Source organism: Suncus etruscus, chromosome 20, assembly GCF_024139225.1.
Source record: "Suncus etruscus isolate mSunEtr1 chromosome 20, mSunEtr1.pri.cur, whole genome shotgun sequence".
NCBI lineage: Eukaryota > Metazoa > Chordata > Mammalia > Eulipotyphla > Soricidae > Suncus > Suncus etruscus.
This window is the reverse complement of record NC_064867.1, coordinates 31,345,983-31,368,290: the sequence shown is the minus strand read 5'-3', so window position 1 is coordinate 31,368,290 and position 22,308 is coordinate 31,345,983. Positions and strand designations below refer to the sequence as shown.

General features: G+C 48.2%; 1 protein-coding gene and 1 non-coding gene across 3 annotated transcripts in view; both read left to right on the top strand.

Annotated features, from left to right (window-relative positions):
- The first annotated feature begins 7,776 nt into the window (after positions 1–7,776).
- On the top strand, positions 7,777–7,883 carry LOC125998288 (U6 spliceosomal RNA). The gene has a single exon (XR_007491879.1). It is a non-coding gene; the product is annotated as a U6 spliceosomal RNA (small nuclear RNA).
- A 3,445-nt stretch (positions 7,884–11,328) lies between these two features.
- The window catches only part of GRIP2 (glutamate receptor interacting protein 2), a 98,779-nt gene continuing 87,799 nt past the window's right edge, over positions 11,329–22,308 (top strand). For both annotated transcript variants that reach the window (XM_049766496.1, XM_049766497.1), the window contains exon 1: positions 11,329–11,484. In XM_049766496.1, the coding sequence (XP_049622453.1) occupies positions 11,430–11,484 (55 nt within the window). In that variant the 5' untranslated portion in view covers positions 11,329–11,429. The remainder of the gene's footprint in view (positions 11,485–22,308) is intronic.

Here is a 22,308-nt window from a genome sequence, read left to right as displayed (position 1 = left end):
GTGATAGCAGAGTAGTAGTAGGACACTTGCTTTGCACGCAGATGACCTGGGACGGACCTGGGTTCCCTTGAGCCTGCCACGGAGCAATTTCTGAGCACAGAGCCCGGAGTAATCCCTGAGCACTGCTGGGTGTGGACCCCAAACCAATCCACAAGTAAATAAATAAATAAATAAATAAATAGCAGCTTCATTTTATCAGCAGCAGATCTGATTCAAATATAGAGGGCAAATGTTCTAAATCTTGGTCTACCCACCACAATGCCTCCCCTTAGCTCTCAGACTCTAACCTTCCAGGAATCCATCCAACTTAGAACCTGGTTGATGGGCTGGAGTGATAGTTCAGTGGGTAGAACACTTGCCTGATATGTGGCTGACTGGGTTCGATCCACTGCATATGGTCCCCTGAAGCCCCCCCCCCCCCTTTCCAGAGTGATTCCCAAGCACAACCAAAACAAAACCTGGCCCCAAAACAAAACTTGGATGATTCTTAAATCTTCTTTCCCTACAAGGCTCTGAGCTCTAATTTTATCCTGCTGGCTTTGCTGACTTTCAACAATTTTCTCTTCAGCATAGGAACTACCCAGATCTCCTTAGGTTTCTCCATGCCCCATGCAGTTGTGCAGTTGGCATAAGGTTGAGGAATGGGTCTCTATTATCATGCCTTAAAAGCACTCACTGCCAAGCTGTGGGTGCCAGAACAGCCCTCTGGCACATGCACTATTAGTATCTTGGGCTAGTAGAGCTGCTCTTCTTCTTCTTCTTCTTCTTCTTCTTCTTCTTCTTCTTCTTCTTCTTCTTCTTCTTCTTCTTCTTCTTCTTCTTCTTCTTCTTCTTCTTCTTCTTCTTCTTCTTCTTCTTCTTCTTCTCCTTCTTCTCCTTCTCCTTCTTCTTCCTCTTCTTCTTCTTCCTCTTCTTCTTCTTCCTTCTCCTCCTCCTTCTTCTTTGGTTTTTGGGCCGCACCAGGTAATGCTCAGGAGTTACTCCTGGTTCTGCACTCAGAAATCGCTCCTGGCTTGGGGGACCATATTGGATGCTGGGGGATCGAACCACATCCTAGGTCAGTCTCGTGCAAGCAAACACCCTACTGCTATGCCACTGCTCAGGCCCCTATTAGTGCTCTTTTTTGAACATCTTAGGAAGCAGAAACCAGGACGGGTTTAAACAAACAAAATAGTAATGCAAACATGAGGGGTAATTGGAGAAGAAGGTAAACATCACAAGTGCAGAGCTGCTCATAGAAATTCATTTCTCTGTACATACTGAGCCCCACTCTAGGATACTGACCTAGAGGATAAGCCATCACACAAGGCTGCTGGTACCCCAATCTATAAGGGCATTAAGTACCCATTTAAGACCTAAAAATAGTTCAATGGGCTGAGCACATGTTGTGTGTCTGAAGGCTGGGGCTCGATTTCTGGTACCCCTTCATCTACCCAAGCACCTCTGGGAGTGACCCTTGAGCACAGAGCTAGGAATAGTTCCTGAGCATAGCCAGGTGTCACCCCAAAACCAAACAACAACAAACAAAAATACTTCTGCAACGTACCTACATGGTGACAAGTATCTAACCTGAGTCCCTATTTGAAGTGGAGTAAAATGGATAAAATCACCTCGTGGCTGGAAGAAGTGAGGGGCTACAAGCCCCTGCACCCTGAATTGTTTGACAGAGGGGGCAGTATAAGTTGTGGCTAGAAATTAATAAGATGGGGAGGAGGAAGAGCCACCCACCACCATTCATACCTGGTAGTTACTTGGCCAAGCTGTGCTGGCTTATCCCTGAATCACTGGCTGGGTTTTGTGTGATTTGTCCCTGGATAGGGACACAGAGCACCAGAAGCTCTATCTGTAACATGGTTGGGTAACCATGTATGTATACATGTACATGAAGCAGTTAGGGACTATATGAGCTGGTAATATTTTCTAGGCAACTTAAATTCTAGGCTATCTGGAGCTCCCCAGTTGGCCCTGATACCAGATGCTGCCATTTCCAAAGGGAACTGTGGTCTGTTCTCCCTCATGACCACTTGGTGTGGGAAGCAGGAAAGAAGTGACTTCTCCCTCTGCAGGATATGATGTCAGAGTATTCCCCTACCACCCCAAAACATGTCAGGGCTCCTTGACCCTGGCTCGACCATACATAGACCTTCTGTTCTAGGGAAGAGAGTTGTGAGGACACAGGAGGACGGGGCTTCTTATTGGTCTCATCTCACCCTGGGGCCATGTGAGAGTGAGTGAGTTACTGCCCCCCCCAAAAGCTCAAGCCACCAAGATCCTCTACAGTTCTCATCATCCCTGACCAACTCAGGTTCCCAGTGGCTTAAACCCATTAATGCCAAGGTGTGAGTTTAGAGTTGGGTTTTTCACAAAATAACCTGCTTGCTAGAGGTAGGGGGTGGTGAACCCCAAATTCTCTTTTTCCACTGGTGGGCACTGAAGGCTCAGGAGTGATTTGTATGCATAGGGCTGTGCTGATGGGAGTCAGGGTAGTGGGGCCCCTTCAAACACAACCTGTTTTAGTCCTGGAGGTGCAGTGGGTCCAGGCTCATTCCTGTGTTCTAGGATTTTCAGTGTTGCCTTATTCCTGAAAATGGTTTCTGTGTGGGGCAGGGAGCAGAGCCAGGCATGGCACCATTAGGACTTCTCTCTTCTTGGCTTAAGTCTCAGGCTCTTGCTAGCTTTGGACCAAGGGGACACTTTTCATCAAATGCCCCCACCCCATGCCTGCCAGGAAGTAGGCTATGAGTTTTACTTCACAGACAGGCAAAGTAAGACAGAGAGATGTTCAGTGGCCGGCCTGACACTAAACAATAAATAAGCTAGTCTCGCCTCAGCTGACAGCTTCAAAAAAGCAATGGATCTGAACTTAACTTTGCTGGGAAGACTTTGTTCTTTCCAGGATTCAATGCTGCATCCAGGATGTTGAAAATGAGCTCATGGGACGATAAGGACATAGAAACATGTAGAACACCAATTGTTGGATAGTCATAATCAGGGAAGGAGAGAAGGAGAGAGACAGCCAGTCCCAGACTCTGCTTGTAAAGGGAAGCCAGGTGAGGTTGTGGGCAGGAGACTAGAGCATTGAGATTTCTTGGAAGCCTCACAGAGGCAAAGTACCTGCAAGGCAATGATCAGGGTGCAGTTACATCACACTCTCCCTGGAGGGCCTGCTTGCTGCAGGTACCAAAGTCTACAAATTCTCTAAACTTAGGAATTTTACATGCCTGTTGATGAAGCAACCTGGAAATATGCCACACACACACACACACACAGTAATTATATGTGCCATGTTCAGCCTATATATATATGTGGTTTTGGGGTCACACCCAGCAGGACTCAGGGGTTACTCCTGGCTCTATGCTCAGAAGTAGCTCCTGGTAGGCTCAAGGGACCATATGGGATGCTGGGATTCGAACCACCGACCTGCATGCAAGGCAAATGCCTTACCTTCATGCTATCTCTCCTGTCCCCTCAGCTCAAATATTAACTACCTGGAAAAGCTAACCATTGGAGAGGGGAGAGCATTAAGCACAGAGCCAGGAGTAAGCCCTGAGCACAGTCCTGAGCACACAGGGAGAGGAGAGTAAGTCTTGTACTTTCCTGGCATATGGCCTACCAAAGTCTGATCCCCATCATAGATGGTCCCCCAAGCCCTGTTAGAGTGATCCCTGAACACAGAGCCAAGAGTAAGCCAGTATGCACTGCTTCCAGAAACAAAAAAAGAAAAAAACAAGAATTCATGGCTGTGTCTTGACTCCAGAGTCTTGCTCAAGGTCCCCAGATTGTGCTTACATGCCCCACTAGATGATATTTTTCTTGCACCCTTCTTTTTTTTTTTTTTTTTTTTTTGGTTTTTGGGCCACACCCTGTGACGCTCAGGGGTTACTCCTGGCTATGCGCTCAGAAGTTGCTCCTGGCTTCTTGGGGGACCATATGGGACGCCGGGGGATCGAACCGCGGTCCGTCCTAGGCTAGCGCAGGCAAGGCAGGCACCTTACCTCCAGCGCCACCGCCCGGCCCCTTCTTGCACCCTTCTACTTCATGTCCAAAGCTAGCAGGTTCCCAGGGGATGCAGAGTTCAGAGCCAAGAAGGTTCTAGAGTACCAATCTAAGTACCTAAAGCCAGACTCACACCCCTTTTCCAGAGTACTGGCCAGGAGTCTTGGAGGCCTAGATGGGGCTCAGAGCTGGCACGTTGGGCTGAGTTCTGTCTTAGGTTCTTGAATGGGGTGGATCTCACCCAATCTTCTGCTCATATGTTCTGGTGAGCAGTCTGGGTCCTCAGGAGACCATACCTGGTTTTCTATGAGGGCACAGCAGGCCAGGTGGGGCGCTACTTTCTGGAAAACCCCCTCCCTTTGGATGCTATTAATAAAAGTAAGGCTACCAGTTAACACTTACTTGGGCCTCCACTAGACACCAGGTGCTAAGGACTTTATGCATAGTACTCACTGACTCTCATGGAAGGGGCATAGGATTTATATAATCACCCCATTTTGTTGGTGAAAATATGGAGGCATGACTCAAAACACAGGGATGGGGAGCCCTTTGGAGTGAGGGAATAATTCTGGAGTTATCTAGGACCTAAATTTCTAGGTGCATACAGTATTTCATACTGTCTCCTACCACACCCTCATTGTTGATTTCACCTGCTTCCTTTTTCTTTTTTTCTTTTTTTTTGGTTTTTGGTTTTTAGTTTTTGGGCCACACCCTGCAGCGCTCAGGGGTTACTCCTGGCTGTCTGCTCAGAAATAGCTCCTGGCAGGCACGGGGGACCATATGGGACATCGGGATTCAAACCAACCACCTTTGGTCCTGCATCCGCTGCTTGCAAGGCAAACACCGCTGTGCTATCTCTCCGGGCCCACCTGCTTCCTTTTTCCTTTTTTGTTTTTGTTTTTGTGTTTGGACTACACCCAGAGATGCTCAGGGGTTACTCCTGGGTCTTCCTTCAGGAGTCACTTCTGGAGGTGCTCAGGTTACCATAAGGGGTGTTGAAGATCTTGAGTCCTGGTCAACAACATGCAAGGCAAATATACTATCCACCTTATTATTGCCCTAGTCCCTGCCTACAGACTTATTTCTTCTCTTCTTTTCCTATTCCTTAAATGGACCACAACTCCTGTTATCCCGCCCCTTACCCCCCAATTTCCTTTCATCTCTTACATTGCAGCTATGCTCAGAACTGTTTCTTTTCTATTAATGAAGCCCCTCCAAGTCTACATTCCTATATTTCCCTCTCCCAAGATTGTCTGCCTCCTTCCTTCATGCTCCCAGACCCTCCCACTTTGACCAGCCCCTTTACTGCTTAAAGGATTTTTTTTTTATTTTATCCCAGTTCTGAAGTTTTTAGTTGTCTTTCCAAAACTTCCTACCTTTTTTTTTTTTTTTTTTGGTTATACCTGGCAGCGCTCAGGGGTTACTCCTGGCTCTATGCTCAGAAATCGCTCCTGGCAGGCTCAAGGGACCATCTGGGATGCCGGGATTCAAACCATTGTCCTTCTGCATGCAAGGCAAAAGCCCTTCCTCCAAGCTATCTCTCCAGTTCCCAAACTTTCTACTTTTAGTGTTTCTCCTGGTATACACTTTCTTTCTGGCTCTTCCTTTTCCTCCCTGTGACGTTTCTCTTCCTTTTGTCCCTGGGAGATTCCCTCCTCCTCTTCCCTCCCCTTTCCCTGCTTCTGTGGGTTCCTAAACCCTTGCAAATGATCCTCAGTCCTCTAACCAGAGTTGGAATCCAGTTGGTGTTTGGACCGGTGCTTTGGAAGGGAGCTGGGAGTGATGCCCTGTGATTTCCGAGACTGGGCCATGAAAGGAGTGCAGTTCCCAATAAAGGCTGTTTTGGAGGCCTAGAGGGGAGCTGCCATCTTGACCCATGGTTCCATGCGGTAGAGTGACTGGCTTGTGAGTGAACTTGTGGTATGAGTTTCTGGTCTGCTATTTCTTCCCAACCGTGTGTAGATTATCTCCTGTATTGGAATTGTTGCTGGATCTGTGTCTCTTGTCCACCCTGGATTGGGGGGCATAGGGATCCCTCTTGCTCTCTGGGAGTGGAACACACATCCGATCATTTCACATTCCACCGTGTGCTGTTGCCTCTCGCCCCATGCAAGGAGGGCCCTGACCCGTGGCATCCATGCTGTAAGAAAGCACAGACCACACATGGAAGCCATCGGTGAACACTTGAGTAACAATCTTAGCTAAGCCCAGTCTGACCCCCCCCAACCCCCAGCTCTAGGACCAGTGAGTAAAGAAACCTTCAGAGAATTCTAGTCCCAGCCTCTGTGCCTCTTCCTAGCTGAGAACTCTATACAGGTCACATTTTTTTTGTTTGTTTGTTTGGGGGCCATACTTGACTGTGCTCAGCGCTTACTCCTGGCTCTGTGCTCAGGGGTCACTTCTATTAGGCTCAGGGGACCATATGAGATGCAAGAGTTCACACCCAGGTTGGCTGCATGTAAGGCAAGCATCCTACCTGCCATTCTATCTCTTTAGTTCTCTTCTCTGCTTTTCAGAAGTTCAAAAGTTTCAGGGCCAGGGGTAAGTCTGGAGAAGCACCAGCTGTGGTGAAAGAGAAAAAGAAAGAAAGAAAGAAAGAAAGAAAGAAAGAAAGAAAGAAAGAAAGAAAGAAAGAAAGAAAGAAAGAAAGAAAGAAAGAAAGAAAGAAAGAAAGAAAGGAAGGAAGGAAGGAAGGAAGGAAGGAAGGAAGGAAGGAAGGAAGGAAGAGAAGGAAGGAAAGAAAGAGAGAGAAAGAAAGAAAGAAAGAGAGAGAGAAAGAAAGAAAGAAAGAAAGAGAGAGAGAAAGAAAGAAAGAAAGAAAGAAGAAAGAAAGAAAGAGAAAGAGAGAGAAAGAGAGAGGAGAAAGAAAGAAAGAAAGAAAGATAGAAAGAAAGAAAGAAAGAAAGAAAGAAAGAAAGGAAGGAAGGAAGGAAGGAAGGAAGGAAGAGAAGGAAGGAAAGAAAGAGAGAGAAAGAAAAAAAGAGAGAGAAAGAAAGAATAAAGAAAGAAAGAAAGAGAAAGAGAGAGAAAGAGAGAAAGAGAGAGGAGAAAGAAAGAAAGAAAGAGAAAGAAAAAGAGAAAGAAAGGAAGGAAGAGAAAAAAAGAAAAGTATTCAGAAATCTCAAAAGTCACACCACATTGCTTATATGAAAGATAATACTAATGCTGATGTTTTTTGCTGATGGAGGGAAATTCAGTGAGAATTTTTGCATTCCAGACAAAAGGGGAGAAAAGCACACAGTGCTGTGCATTTGTTTGCATGATCCTCTCTAAGGCATCAGCAGGGCCTTCCGCTCTGCCAGCTGTGTGTCATCATCTTATTCAGGCGCATACTATTTGCTGGTGTAATTTCAGGGTTTCTGTGTCATTGGGAAGATTCAGTGGGTTATTTGAGAGAAATACTCATATCACAGAATTTTCCAGGTAATTTTTTTTAAATTTTTATTTTGACCAAAGTGGATTACAAATCTTTCACTGTAATTTTTAGGTACATAATGACATTGAATCAGGGGCATTCTCACCACCAATGTTGTCCTCCCTCCACCCCTGTTCCTAGCATGCATCCCATATTCCCCTCCTTTACCTGTCCCCCCATTGCTTGTCTAAGTGGTCCCCTCTGTGTCTAGCATGTTGTAGATTGGGTGTCGATTTTTTTCTTTCTACTTAATGCTCATATGACTGTCTGGTCTTGGTATCCTCCATTATTTCCCCCTCAATTTGTGAGGTGAAATAAGATGGTTGAAATTATGTGGTTCTGTTTGAAGGAAAGAAAAATAAATAGTGCTTGCTTCGGCAGCACATATACTAAAATTGGAACCATACAGAGAAGATTAGCATGGCCCCTGTGCAAGGATGACACGCAAATTCATGAAGTGTTCCATATTTTTTTGAGAAAAACAAGCAAAAGAAAGAAAAAGAAATAAAATGGAGCAAAAATCAAACAAGCAAAAAATGGGAGGAGTCCTTATAGAGGCTATAAATATAAGTTTAAGAGAAGAAAGGGGAAAAGGGAGAAACATAACAACAATACTAAAAATTTTTTAAAAAATCAAACAAAAAACTCGAAAAGCAATAAAGACACCAGGTAATTATTTTAAAAAGCGAATTGCTTCTTTGCTTTATATTACTTTCACATGCGAGGCTTTCATAGATGTGCCCTCCTTTTAGAAAACCTGTTTTGTGGAGGAAAGACCCTCCTCTTGCCCCTGAAGTTCCTGATCCAGAGAAATCATGACCCAATAAGATGATCAATTGACAGCAAGAGTAATAGGAATACTCTCCCTGGTCCCTGCCTCAAAGAAAGTCTCATTCTCTACTCTGTGGCCTCCTACCTTCCAGCTGACACCTTCATCTCCTCCATCTGTGATTCCTACTGGGGTCTCTGGTTTCTTGGCTGTGTAGGGACCCAGTCATGATACCTGCTGCTAGGATACACTTCCTGGTCCAAAGCTCACAGCCTTTAAGAAAGTACTGGAGACTCCATGCATGACAATCTGCCTTTTCCTCACCCTGACTTCCAGGGCTTGGGTCTTCTCACTAAAGTGATGAATAATTAGTGCAGGATTAGTACAGAATCCATCGAGGGTCTACATGTCTCTGTAGGTGCATGGCCTGGATTGTGCAGCTGGGTGGTCTGCAAGGACAATGTTTTTTCAGGGGATTCAACACTCCTTACTGAAGTATTGAGGATCTAAGATCACACTTGAAGCTAGCCTTTTGAGACTGGAGACAGAACAATGGGTAAGGCACTAACTTTGCATGTAGCCCACCCAAATTCAATACCAGGGATAAAACAAAACCAAAAAATGGTACCCTATTTGTTGTTTTGGGGCCACATCTAGAGGTGCTCAGGGGTTACTCCTGGCTCTGTGCTCAGGAATCACTCCTACTAGGCTTGGAGGACCATATGAGATGCCAGGAAATTGAACCCAGGTAGGTAGGCCACATGTAAGGCAAGAGCCCTACCTGATATGCTATTACCCTGTTCCCTCCCTACCCCCCCCACAAGCTATTCTTTTAAGGTACTTATCTTGCATATGGCTGACCTGGTTTCCATCACTGGTACCATATAAGGGTCCCTCGAGCACTACCAGGAATGATCCCTGAATGCACATTCATCAGTAGTGTTAGGTGCAGCTCAACCTCTTCTTTTCTCATACCCTCCTCCACACATACAAATTTAATAGGGCTGGAGAGATAGTACAGTAAGTATGCCTTGCACATGGCAGACACTGATTCAATCTCTAGTACCACATATGCCTCCCTGAGTACTGCCAGGAGTGACACTTGAACATAGAGATTTTAGGGATCAGTCCTCAAAGTGCCAGGGATCAAACTGGGGCCAGCCAGGTACTAACTGACTCTCTGGTTCCATGTTGTAAAATTTTTTATCTTAACATTGTATTTACAAATACACTTCGGGAATTCAAAATATCGAGCAGCACCAACAGAGATTCAATAAAAGGAGTCTCTTCTACCCAGGCCAGGGCATCCAGGACCCTCAGGAGGAGACCACTGCTTTGCAGCCTGAGCAAAAACATGTAGATCCAGCTTCCTTTTAACTCTGCAGGCAACAACTATGTGGTTCAACAACTGATCTCACTGTATGTACATTGTCCATCTGAAATTATGGACACACAAAGTGTCTGACCTCCTCTCCTGAATCTACCAGTTTTTCCCTGGGGGCTGTTCTGGCTTCTCGAGTAGGGCACTCCGCCCTACTCCACATTCTGCAGCCTATTGGGCCTTCAGAGACTCTGAGAGCAGTGGGGTCGGTATATAAAGGTGACAGACAGACAGAGCCCACCTGCCTCCAGCCTTTGTAGGGTGTCCACTTGCAGGCTCTGTCTTCTCATGCGGATGGGTTTGGCTTTCCTTTAGAGAGCCCATAAAGACTCCTGCTTGTGATGGGGTTCTTGGCCTCTTAAGGCCGAAGGCCAGCAGGCACTCACCCACTCATCTACTCATTCATTCTTGATGTCACAGTATCACTTATCTGTATATTCCTTCCCCCGTTTCTATAATCATTTTACTACAATTCACAATTTCATTCCTTTTCTCATCCACTCCTTCCTGCTTCAATTCTCACCCATCCACCCATCAGTTTGTTCATTGCTCATTCATTGATTCTCTTATTCATTCATTCATCCATCCATCCATCCTTTTATTCATCCATCCATCATTCATCCATCATCCATCTATTCATCCGTCCATCCATCCCTCCATTCATCCATCCATTCATCCATCCACCCACCCACCCATCCATCCTATTTACCCACCCATCCACCCATCCATCATCCATCCATCCATCCATCCATCCACCCACCCACCCACTCATCCAACCTATTCACCCATCCATCCACCCATTCATTCATTCATTCATCCATCCATCCACCTATTCATCAATCATCCACACACTCATTCACTCACCTACCCTCCCACCCATCCATCCATCTATTTATCCATTCATCCATTCATTTATTCATTTATTCATCCATCACCCACCCACTCATCCAACCTATTCACCCATCCATCCATCCACCCATTTATCTATTCATCTATCCATTCATTCATCCATCCATCCACCCACCCATTCACTCACTCACCCTTCCACCATCCATCCATCTATTCATTCATTCATTCATTCGTCCATCCATCCACTCACCCATCCAACCTATTCACTCACCCACCCACCCATCCATTCATTCATCCATCCACCCACCCATCCACCTATTCAACCACCCACCAACCCATCCATCCATCCATTTATTCATCCATTCATTCATTTATTCATTCATCCATCCATCCACCCACCCATCCAACCTATTCACCCACCCACCCACCCACCCACCCATCCATCCATCCATCCATCCATCCATCCATCCACCCACTCACCCATCCAACCTATTTACCCATCCATCCATTCATCCACCCATCCACCCATCCACCCATCCACCCACCCATCCATCCATCCATCCATCCATCCATCCATCCATCCATCCATCCATCATTCCTTCGCAGTGACTGTCATCTTGGGACAGCTGGGCCCCTCTCGGGTGGGGGATACGGGTTACTTAGCCAGCCAAGGTGTCGTCTCCAGGAGGCCTTGGGAGGTTCGCTCTTGGGGTTTCAGCGGGCTGGGGCTGCGGGATCCCCCCCAAATCGGCCTCTCCGCCTTGCAGACACCGCCGCCGCCCCGCCTCCCTCCCCAGCGCCGGGGAAAGCGCGCGTTCTCGGGGAGCTGCGCGCCTCGGAGCGGAGCGCAGAGGAGAGCGCCCCGCGGCCCGGAGCATCCGAGACCCTCTCCGGCCGCCCATGCCCCGCCGCGCCCGGGGCCCGCGGGCCTCCCCAGCTCTGCGCGGTGCCGCCCAGGCCCGGGCCGGGTCCGGGTCCGGGCTGGGGAGGCCGGGCCGGGCCGCAGGGCGGGTGCTGGGATGCGGGGCTGGAGACGGAACCTCTCCATCTGCCTGCAGCGGCTGCCGGAGGAAGGTAGGTAGGACGCGGTGACCTCCCTCCCTGGCTTGGGGATCTTTTGGGGGGGCCAAGAGGAGGAGGAGGAGATGGGGAACCCAAGGCTCGAACCCTTAGCAACGCAGCCTGGAGCTGCCACGTGCCTCCCCTGGACCCCTGAGCCGTGCCAGGGTGCCAGATGCGGGGTGGCGCCTTGCAGGGCGCGCACCAGGGCGCGGGGGATGCCTTGGACCCCCTTGGTTGCAGCCTCTGGACCCAACTTTGCTGGATGCGCACGGCCCACCGGCCTCCCCTAGTCTCCCCCCAGTTCCCTAAAGTTGCAAATGGGCTGGTTCCAGTGGGGTTTGGGGGGTACAGGCCCTCCTGGTCCTGCCGCAGCAGCGCTGCGACGCGGTCCCTGCACCCCCAGCGCGCCACTGTACCTGTTGGGTACCTACCCAACGGGGGCATCAGAGGGTCGGAGGCTCCCACTGCGCCCTGGCCCCATGTCCTGTCAAAGTTCGGGGTACGCTGCTGATGAGGGGTCGGTTGCGACTGTGAGCCCCAAGAGGGTTGGAGGTGGGTGTGCGATGGGAGAAGCAGGTGCAGGGGTCAGTTTGGTTAGGGTCCCTAATGGAGCTGTACCCAGCTGCGCCCCCACTCTGCCTCTGTTGCACCCCCACATAGTCGACCTTGTTCATTGGCACTCTTGTCCCTTCACCTTACAGGTGAGGATGCATCAGAAATGGGAAGCCTCTGGCCAAGGTCACACAGCTCGGCCAGCTGTGTTCCAGGATTGGGGTGTGAGCCCAAGTTGCGGTGGCCCTCAATATTTTGACTGTGGGGGGATGATGGAAGTGGGGACTAGTTTAGTTTCTTGGGAAAGGCAAGGCTCTATTTCCACCGCAGGTCAGAGCTCCTGGGGTATGTGTGTGTAGGGGGCCTTCCTGAGTTTCTGGGGACTCCTGCCTACCCCCATTGTGGTCCCAGGCACAGAGAGCTGGAAAAAGTGAGTGAAAGGTCTTGCTGAGAACCAAATCAAGCTGACTTGGTTCCCCAAGTCCCCGGACGCTACACCCTAACTCAATCAGGAGAGTGACCCCCACCCCCAGCTCAACTCCAGAGCACAGAGGGACCCCCCCCCCCATTTCACTGGGGTTGGAGAAGGAGGAGGCAAAATCGCCCTGCCCCCAAAGTCCAGATTCAATGGAGGTGTCTTGCAAAGCCAGGTTCCCACCTCACTGGGAATCTCAAGTTTGCTCCGTGACCTTGGGCACATCAGTGCTGCTCTTGGGGCCCACCTGTAAAGGGAACCCCTCAGCCCTGCTCTGCAGATTTCCTGGGCTCCAAAAGATGAGGCACACAGCCCTGAGTGAGCTCAGAAGTGGGTCTGCTCTGTCCAGCAGGTAGGGTGCTGCCCATGTGTGCCCACATTTGAGTGCAGTAGGTGAGGCATGTAGGTGGTGTGTGCATGTGAGGTGTGCCTGGAGGCAGGTGGGTGGTATTTCTCAGAGGTTTGTGGGGGTGCAGAGTGCACCCGTGAGACCCGTATTAAGGCATAGGGATGGGCGGGAGGAAAAGGGATGTCGAGCATTGGCCATATCTTCAGAGAGGAAGCCGCTTTTCTCTCCCTCTGTGCCAGTAGGTCCCCAGTCTGAGTTTTCCTTGGAAAAAATCTTCCTGGAGATTGATCCTTGAGCTCAGCTCTAAATCAGAGGGAGGTTGATGCAGCCAGTCGTGCCAGTAGGAAATTACTATTTTAAAAAGGCAAAATCCCCAGCTTTCTCCGGGCCTCAGGAAAATTGGTTCCTGTGGGCTGGGCCCCAAATGAAAGACTCTGAGCTATGGGTCCAGCTGCACCAAAAGCCCATGGCAGGAGGTCAGTCTCCAGGAAGTGATGAGAGAGGCAGGACCAGAGAAGGGCTCTGGAAGAAGGGCTTAGGCCAGCAGGAGGGGTGTGTCATGGTGAATAAGGCCAGCTTCTCTGCCTCATATGTGCTGTCAATTCAGGCACCAGGGAAAGATTGTGCTCAGGGCCAGTCTCCTGTCTCTGTCTCTGTTGTGGAGGACAGCCTCGGTGCTGGGAACCAGCCCTTGGTGAACAGGCCTGAAGCAGAGGTGCTGAGAGGATTATAAAAATAAGACAAGAAATAACAAAACAAAGCGTAGGGTCAGGGGGCTCAGAGCCTCATTATTTATAGCCATACATTATTTATAGCTTAGAACCAGGAGTGGTCAGAAGAATAGCATGTTTTGGTCAGATACCTAACTATCTTAGTCTATGCAGGCTAAACTGTACACATCCCAGGGCCTTAATTTACTGGGATAAATATCTCTATAATGGGCTTTGTCTAAGGGAGATTCTTCTAGAGAGGAAGCAGAGATGAAGCAGTTACAGTACAGGATTCCTGCTGGGATAGCATTCCACCTTCAGAGCCAGCATTCTGGGTTGAAAGATTTCCATAAACTACCCTTTTGTCCTTCTCTCTATCTCTGTCTGTCTGTCTGTCTATCTATCTATCTATCTATCTATCATCGCTATCTATCTATCATCTATCTATCTATCTATCTATCTATCTATCTATCTATCTATCTATCTATCTATCTATCTATCTATCCTCTATCTTAGTCCTCAACATCTTCCTCTTCTTGTTTTGCTGCTCCATGAACTAGTAGTTTCATAATCTATCCAGGCTAAGCTTTCACATATCAAAAAGGACTAAGATACTAATGCAGAAGTCTTGAGAATGCTTTCTCTGTGAGATAAGAGTGGTTCCAGGACACCCACCAAGAGGGCTCTTCATAAGGGTACAGACATTCCAGGAAAATAGGGTTCCATAAATCACCCCTCCAACCCCTCTCCTTAGTCTATCTAAATCAGGGGTCTCAAAATTCGCGGCCCGCGGGCTGTTTGTGGCCCTCCATACAACATTTTGTAGCCTGCGGCTGGCCTTCAAATATTGCAGTATTTGTGATTATTCGCTTATCGAATAATTGCAATAAAAATTGTGTTAGTAAGAAAAAAAATCGCATTAAACAGTCTCATACCCCGAGCAGTTCTGTTCGGGATATGCAAATGTTTTATGCAATTTTTTGTGTGTTTTTTTTCCTTACTAATGTGACTTTTTATTGTGAATATTTGGTAAGCGAAATCCCTTGTGCAGCCTTGCCTCACCCCGACTTTGCCTCCTGCAGCCCCTAGGTAAATTGAGTTTGAGACCCCTGATCTAAATGGTCTTTTTAAGTAAGAGTATTTGTTTCATGAATGCATGCATATCCCACACTCTGGCAGGGCACTTCACTCATGAGCTTTGGGTTTCTTCCTCCATCTAAGAATGGGAAGGGTTCCAGAGCAGTGGTGCAAATGGCAAGGCATCTGCCTTGCATGTGTTAGCAAAGGACGGACTGTGGTTTGATACCCTGGTGTCCAATATGGTCCCCCAAGCCAGGAGCAATTTCTGAGAGCACAGCCAGGAGTAACCCCTGAGCATCACCAGGTGTGGACCAAAATAATAATAATAATAATGGGAAAGGAAACGGTGTGGATGGTCTCCAAGAATTCATGTAGATATCCTAGCACAGGGCCTGGTGTATCATAGGTGCTCAGAAAATACTAATCCTGGTCCATGGAGGTGGCTGGGTAGTAGAGTACACACCTTGCATGTGTGAAATCCCTGGCACTGTAAAAAGACAAAACAAATCTTCCTCCGTATGGCTTATGGCCTCATCTCTGTATCCATTTTATATTCAGACTTGGGAAAATTATCTGTGTACAGGTGAATGGATTTGGGGACTATGAATGGAACTTGGTTTCTCCCTCTTTGGGTTTGGTACATTGAGTCAGATTGTTTGCCCTGTGGCCACTTGAACGTATTCCCTGATCTTGTTCACTGAAATGGAGTGAAAAGATGGCTCTTTCAACCCCTTTGCATACAGTATGCATGTCCTGGCCTCTCTGTGCTTTCCAGGATAAACAAAGCAGAACCACATCTCTGAAGGAGACATGTGAGATTGGGGGATGCTGATACCTTCAGTATATCCTGAAGTATATTGGAGTTCAAAGATGTGTGTTTTTGACTTGTGTTCTATTGAAACTTGACAGTTGTAAGCTTGCTAACAGCAAAGGGGTTTCTTCTACCCAAGGAAGCAAATGCACATAGCCCGGAGTATGCTGAGGTGGGACTGTCTTGTCCTGACCCCTATCCCTAGGCACTTGCTGATCTGTACAATATCTGAGAAATAAAAACTAATTTTCTGCTTCAAACTGTCCCTGGTCTCTCAGAAAACCAAAGTTCAAGCACTTGGGAGGCAAATGAGTTGAGAACAGCAGCGACATCCTCCCAGGGAAGCTGTTCAGAGAAGGGTACTATGACCCAGGAATGAGGCCAGATTTCCATCAACAGGTTTTTCCTGTGGTGTGGCCTGATTAATTCCCCTTCTTCTGCTTGGCCTTTCTGCTCTCTAATGGACTGTTGAAACATTAGCCAGGAGGCTTCATAGAAGTCATCGTGCCTAGCCTTCTTATTAGAGAGAGGGGGAGATGGAAAGGCCAAGAGGAGGGAAGAGCTTATATTCTTTATCTACTCACTGATTCCTGATTGGGGCTGGGGGGGTCATTGTCCTGAATAAGACAATGCCCCTCTTTTACATTCCAGAGGGGCAGACAGAGAGCAAATCAACACATTGATATGGCTGGGCTACGTCTCTTGGCATACCTGAGCCAAAGCAGCATGGAAACTCGAGTAAAGCATTTGAGAGGCAGGAAGGTACTTTTGCAGAGAGGTGTCCTGGGGGCTCACACAGGCTTTACGAAGGCAGTTTCTGAGCCCAGGCTAAAGTACAAGAAGGCTCAGCTGAGCCAAGAGCAGAAGGAAGAGTTAGGCAGACAGAAGGAAAAACCCTGGATCCCTGTCTCCAGAGGTTGTGTGAGTTGTAGTCTCATTTGCAGGAGGCAGAAAAGGAGCAAGAAAAAGAGGGACTGGTGGGTGTAGAGACTGGAGAAGCTGAATGGTAACAGGCAGAAAGAATTCTCTTGGGGAAGACATGTGGTTTTTCTGCCCCGCGTCAGTGCCCTTTAGAAGTCCTGGGCTTCTAAGAATTGGGCTGACTTCGAGGAGGAGCAAGATTTTGAGCAATGGAGATCACAGTGAGGAGAGGCTTGTCCGGCAAAGGGATGAATGCCAGGAGAGGAGGAGCAAAGGAGAGAAGTGCTAGGAGGTTAACAGAGCCATAGAGCAGAGATGCAGGAGCTGTCCGAGGTCCTGACAAATGCAGGCAGCGTCTCAGCCAGTTTGGGTACAGTGTAACAAAGAGGTGTGTGTGTGTGTGTGTGTGTGTGTGTGTGTGTGTGTGTGTGTGTGTGTGTGTGTGTGTGTGCGTGCGTGCGTGCGTGTGTGTGTGTGTGTCCGTGATACCCAGCTAGCTGGTGTGTCCCTGTGCCAGTTACCTAGGCGACAAGGGGAAGACTGTAGGGTGGGAAATGATTGGCTACTCATTCCTGCTGCTCATCTCTCTGTCAAAACTGCAGGCAGAGGTTACAAATGGCCCATACAGGCTTTGCCAAATGCTGGGAAGGGACCTGTGAATGTTCACTGCCCTGTGTCCTGTTGTACGTGTGTGTGTGTGTCCCCACGTCCTGTGTCTCTGTGTGTGCATCTGCACGTCTGGGGCGAAGTGGTGGCATCTGGAGCTAATGTGCTTCCTGCTGGCAAACATCTGCTTACTGCCTTAAATCAGGTGGCGGGGGCTGAGCTCCATAGAGGACGCCAGACTTGGGAAGAGATCCTTTGTTTGGATCTAATAACTGTGATGCCAACACAGGAGCTGCTTTTAAATGCCTCCCTGTACTTCCCCAAACGCAGATCGAGCTTTGAGTGGCACAAGTTCTGTCGCATGATGTGGGTCGTGATGCCAGGGTGCAGGAAAGGATGATACACAGGTGGAGAGCTTGTTGGTTCTCTCCTTTCCTGATTTAAAATAATAATCTCTCATTCTACATTTCGGGCCAAAGGACAAGGACATTACACATTCGTTATGCTTTTCGAGGGATAGGAAGTCAGAAATCCATCAGATTTCCTCTGTAGTTGACCTCCTAAAGCAGCAATCCAGGTAAGCTTGGAGGGGTGGAGGAGACAAACGCTGAAACTGCTGGGTTGCAGAGAATTCTGCCTTCCACATCTCTCCCCCAGCCCTGCCTGCCTCCCACTCTGCAGAGCTTGGTGGATGACGCAGCTGGGGAGGGAGGAAACAGGGATTTCCCTGCTCCTGATCTTGGCTTGTGTTTTAATGAACTACATACCATGAGACTTCTCTGCCTCTTCCTTGTCATCTTGCTAATTTTTCTCCCCACTGGAAAAAAATTTATAGTGTCTTTCTACTTCTCCTGCCCTGGGCACCCCTAGTTGGGGGGATTCACATTGTCTGATCTCCCAATTCACACTGTGCTTACAATAGGTGGTTTCTCTTTGAATTTTGCTGACTGAAGGACACTCCAGGGCCTTGGCACTTGCTGCTGCTGCTTAATTGTGTCTGAGTCCCTCATTCTTGCATTTAATTTTTTAATTTTGTTTTGTCTTTATGGGGCAGCAGCACTCAGGGTTTACTTCCTGCCTCTGCACTCAGAAATTACTCCCGGAAGGTTTGGGGGACCATATGGGATGCCTTGGGTTGAACCTGGGTCAGTTGCTTGCAAGACAAATGCCTTACCTGCTGTGCTATTGCTCTGGTCCACGTGCACTTTATTGAAATCAGCACAGCTGACTCCTTTTTAAAGAGTCCTTCCCTGACCATTCTTTAAAAAAATTACCACCTGTTAGTCCCTGGACTTTCTTCTAGTACTTTCACTGTTTGCCCCTTCGAGTGACTTGTTAATGACCTCACTGCCCTCACCTACTAGGCTCTAAGTGCCAGGATGGTTCTTATCAGTCCAGTCACAATCCATTGTTACTGCATCTCAGGAATATAGACCCAGCTCAGTATTCTTGCATGAGGGAAGTCAAGCATTCCAGAAGACAAAGGGGAACAGAGATTTAAAAACAATTGGGAGCCACACCTAGTGATGCTTGGTTCTCAGGGGACTATATGGGATTTGGGAGATTGGACTTGGATCAACTATGTGCTAGGGCCCAGGGGTCCTCAAACTTTTTAAACAGGGGGTCAGTTCACTGTCCCTCAGACCATTGGAGGGTCTGCCTATAGTAAAAACAAAACTTATGAACAAATTCTTATGCACACTGCATATATCTTATTTTGCAATGAAGAAACAAAACAGATACATATACAATATGTGGCCCGCGGGCCATAGTTTGAGGACCACTAAGTGCTCTACCTGCTGTAATATCTCTCTGGTTCTAGCTCTGAACTTGCTCCATGGTTCAGTACATGTACTGAGAAGACCTTGACCTCCCCCATGGAGTAGGGGTCTTGGTGAGGGGAATAAGTGCATATAATAAGTGAATATAGGGCCATATATTTAGCTGAGAGGACAGGAGCTCAGGCTTTGTATGCACAAGCCCAGGGTTTAATCCTTGCTCTGCCTTGTCACCTGAGCACCAGTGGGGGAGACACCCAGCACCCTCAGGTGTGTGGCCCCCAAACCCAAAACATAAAATTGTAAGCTGGGGCTGGAGATATAGTATAAGGCTAGTACAAACACTTGAAATTTACACATAGCATACCTCGCTTCATTCTCTGACACCATGTATGATCCCCAAGTAAATCCAGAGCTGATCTTTGAGGAGGATGTAGGAGGAAGCCCAGAGCATCTCTGAGTGTGGCCCAAACCCCATCTCTCTAAACCCATTCCACAGCATTGCAGACATAAATCCTGAAGGTCAATCAACACTTCCTCCATTTAGAGCTGGAAACTTCTAGAATGTTCCAGATCCACTTGCTGAAACCAATTCTCCTCACTTGTGCTTCACTTTTAGTGCCTCTGATCTCAGGTTCCCTCTCTGCCTAGAAAGCCTCTTCCCAACAAATCAGGGCACCTCTATTTCTGATTTCCAAAGCTAGGGTGCTGGGTATGGATTTCTGTCATCACCTGTGAGGAATCTGGTATAATTAGGTGTCCCAAGGCATCACCTCTCCTGTTGGAGCTCTTGTTTGCTCAGCTGTGTCTGCTGCCAGCTCCTGAGCTCAGGGTCTACACTGTAGAACTGACTGTGGGTCTGAGAGCACACAGCCCAGAGTGGCAAGTGGTAAGTAAGCGTGAGTCAAAGTATTGAGCTCATCATGCTCTGTGCCTCAAGGAGGCAGAAGGCCCCTGAAATCAGGAGGCAGCACAAGAGCAAAACCATCCCAGGTTTTCTTCTAGAAGGCCATTTCCTGCTTCACTTTGTCACTCATACCTGCTGAGTGACAACATGCTGAGGATGGGAGACAAGTTCAAGCCCCTTCCAGCCCCTTCTACTTCCTACTATCATCCTGGAAACTTGACCCAGGACAGGCACCAAATATCAGAAGAGTTAACTGGCTTATCTGAGTCTGCACTGTAGGAATGGGGCAGTGCTGACAGATAGGACCCCATGTCAGGGACATGGAGCAGGGGTCAAATGGGAAGGTGGGAACAGGAAAGGGCATTGGAGGTAGGAAGTTCAGTGGTTACAATAATGTGGAGCCAAGAAAATCTTAGGGAGGTGGCAATCATGGCCAGGTAGCCCAACAGATGTATGAATACAGGGTACAAGTACACAGCACTTGCTTTGCACACAGTGACCCTAGTTTAGTTCTCAGCACCAAATATTATCCCCAGAACACCACTAGGCGTGACTCCTGAGCACAGAGTCAGCAATAACTCCTGAGCACTGCCAGGTGTAGCCCCAAATCAAAATATATGAGTAAATAAATAAAACTCAGGTGTAGGAGTGAGGGGGTTGAAGAGATCTATAACAGCTTTCTTTCCAGTCCCCTCCGACCCTTCTTACATCTCTGCTGTTCCCGGTGACGCTCAAGGGTTACTCCTGGCTCTGTGCTCAGAAATCGCTCCTGGCTTGGGGTACCATATGGGACGCTGGGGAATTGAACCACAGTTCGTCTTGGGTCAACCGCGTGCAAGGCAAATGCTTTTCTGCTGCGCCATTGCTCCGGCCCCCAAAGGGTACTCTTGGAACTTGAATACAACAAGCCCAGGATTGGGGGAAAGGGTGGTGTTTCCAACTTGTTTGGGTGCTACCTTGGGGGAGGTAACAGAGCTGTCTAATCTTTTCTATGAGTTTGGAGTAGCACCCACTCCTGACGGGTGCAGAGAGGAGTTCTAATACTGGTGCCAGGACCAATGTGGCACAGTTGAGGGGATTCTGGACTTCCTGGAGGATTGTCTAGACAAGGCAGCCCTGTTGGGGAGGGGGTGGGAGTCCCCTACAACCCTTACTTGAAGCCAGTCAGCAAGTGCTTCTCTTCAGGCCAAATGGGATGAAATGTGAATCCTACCAAGACCTTAGCTGTTGGTGGGAGAACACCGAATTTATTGCTGATCATCCATGCTGTTGAAACTGGACTTCGAGATGGATTCTCAGGGTGCATACAGCTGCCTCTGGGGTAACAGAATTTCACAGTGTGATTTCTGGGAAGAGTGTTTTTAGGTTCCTGCCTCCCCATCGAAGCTACCTTCCTCTAAGGAAGGGACAGATAGTGCCCTCCTAGTCTGGACCAGTTGCCTCAGGCTCAAGATGGGTGTCCAGAGAGAGGGGAGGCAATTCAGGTCTTCTGTAAACCCTAGGTTCTTCAGACCATGCACCTGAATTTGGGTTCGAGTAATTTATTTTGTACTGTTGTACAAAAATGTTTCTCTTTTCCCTATAAAACCCAGCCCTTGGCACACACCAGAATAAACTCCCCCGGGATGAGAGCCATTAGTTTGTGGGGTTCAGATAACTTCTGACCTTCAGGAGTCCCCAGATGCAGCCAAGAGCATCCTCTGTGGGTGTTGGGTGCCCCTTCAGAATGGTCCCCGAGGTGGAAGATGAAAAAAAAAAAGGAATAAGAACTTCATGGAGATCTAATTGCCTGCATATTTCTGGTTTTTTTTTTCCTTCTCTTTGCTGTGTGGCTAAAGGTGAAGAACAAATGTAGACACAGGGAGGTAATTCATCAAGAATGTGCCTGTGGGGGCCGGGCGGTGGCGCAAGAGGTAAGGTGCCTACCTTGCTTGCGCTAGCCTTGGACGGACCACGGTTCGATCCCCCGGTGTCCCATATGGTCCCCCAAGCCAGGAGCGACTTCTGAGCGCATAGCCAGGAGTAACCCCTGAGCGTTACCGGGTGTGGCCCAAAAACCAAAAAAAAAAAAAAAAAAAAAAGAATGTGCCTGTGACTGAAGAAACACGCACACGCACACACACGCACATATGCAAGCACTCGCACATGTTAGATTTCTATAGTGGGAATTACAAGTCTAAAGGTTCAGGGACATACCATGCTGTCTATTGCGGGTAGTAGCAGCCCCTCATCCCCCTCATCTCATGGGGAGACCCTTTCCCATAGCTTGAGCTACCTGGGCCCATTCCTGGCTTGAAAATATTAGGTATAATGAGGTATAATGAGATGTATGAGAATATACACATTTTGAACTTAGAACCACAATTGGTTTTTGGGCCACACCCGGCGGTGCTCAGGGGTTACTCCTGGCTGTCTGCTCAGAAATAGCTCCTGGCAGGCACGGGGGACCATATGGGACACCGGGATTCGAACCAACAACCTTTGGTCCTGGATCGGCTGCTTGCAAGGCAAACGCCGCTGTGCTATCTCTACGGGCCCTTAGAACCACAATTGGCAGTGCTTAGGAAACTGTTCTTGGCTCTTTGCATGGAGTCTTCTCCTGACAGTATTTAGGGGAATTTGCTGTGCCAGGGAGCAAACCTGGGCC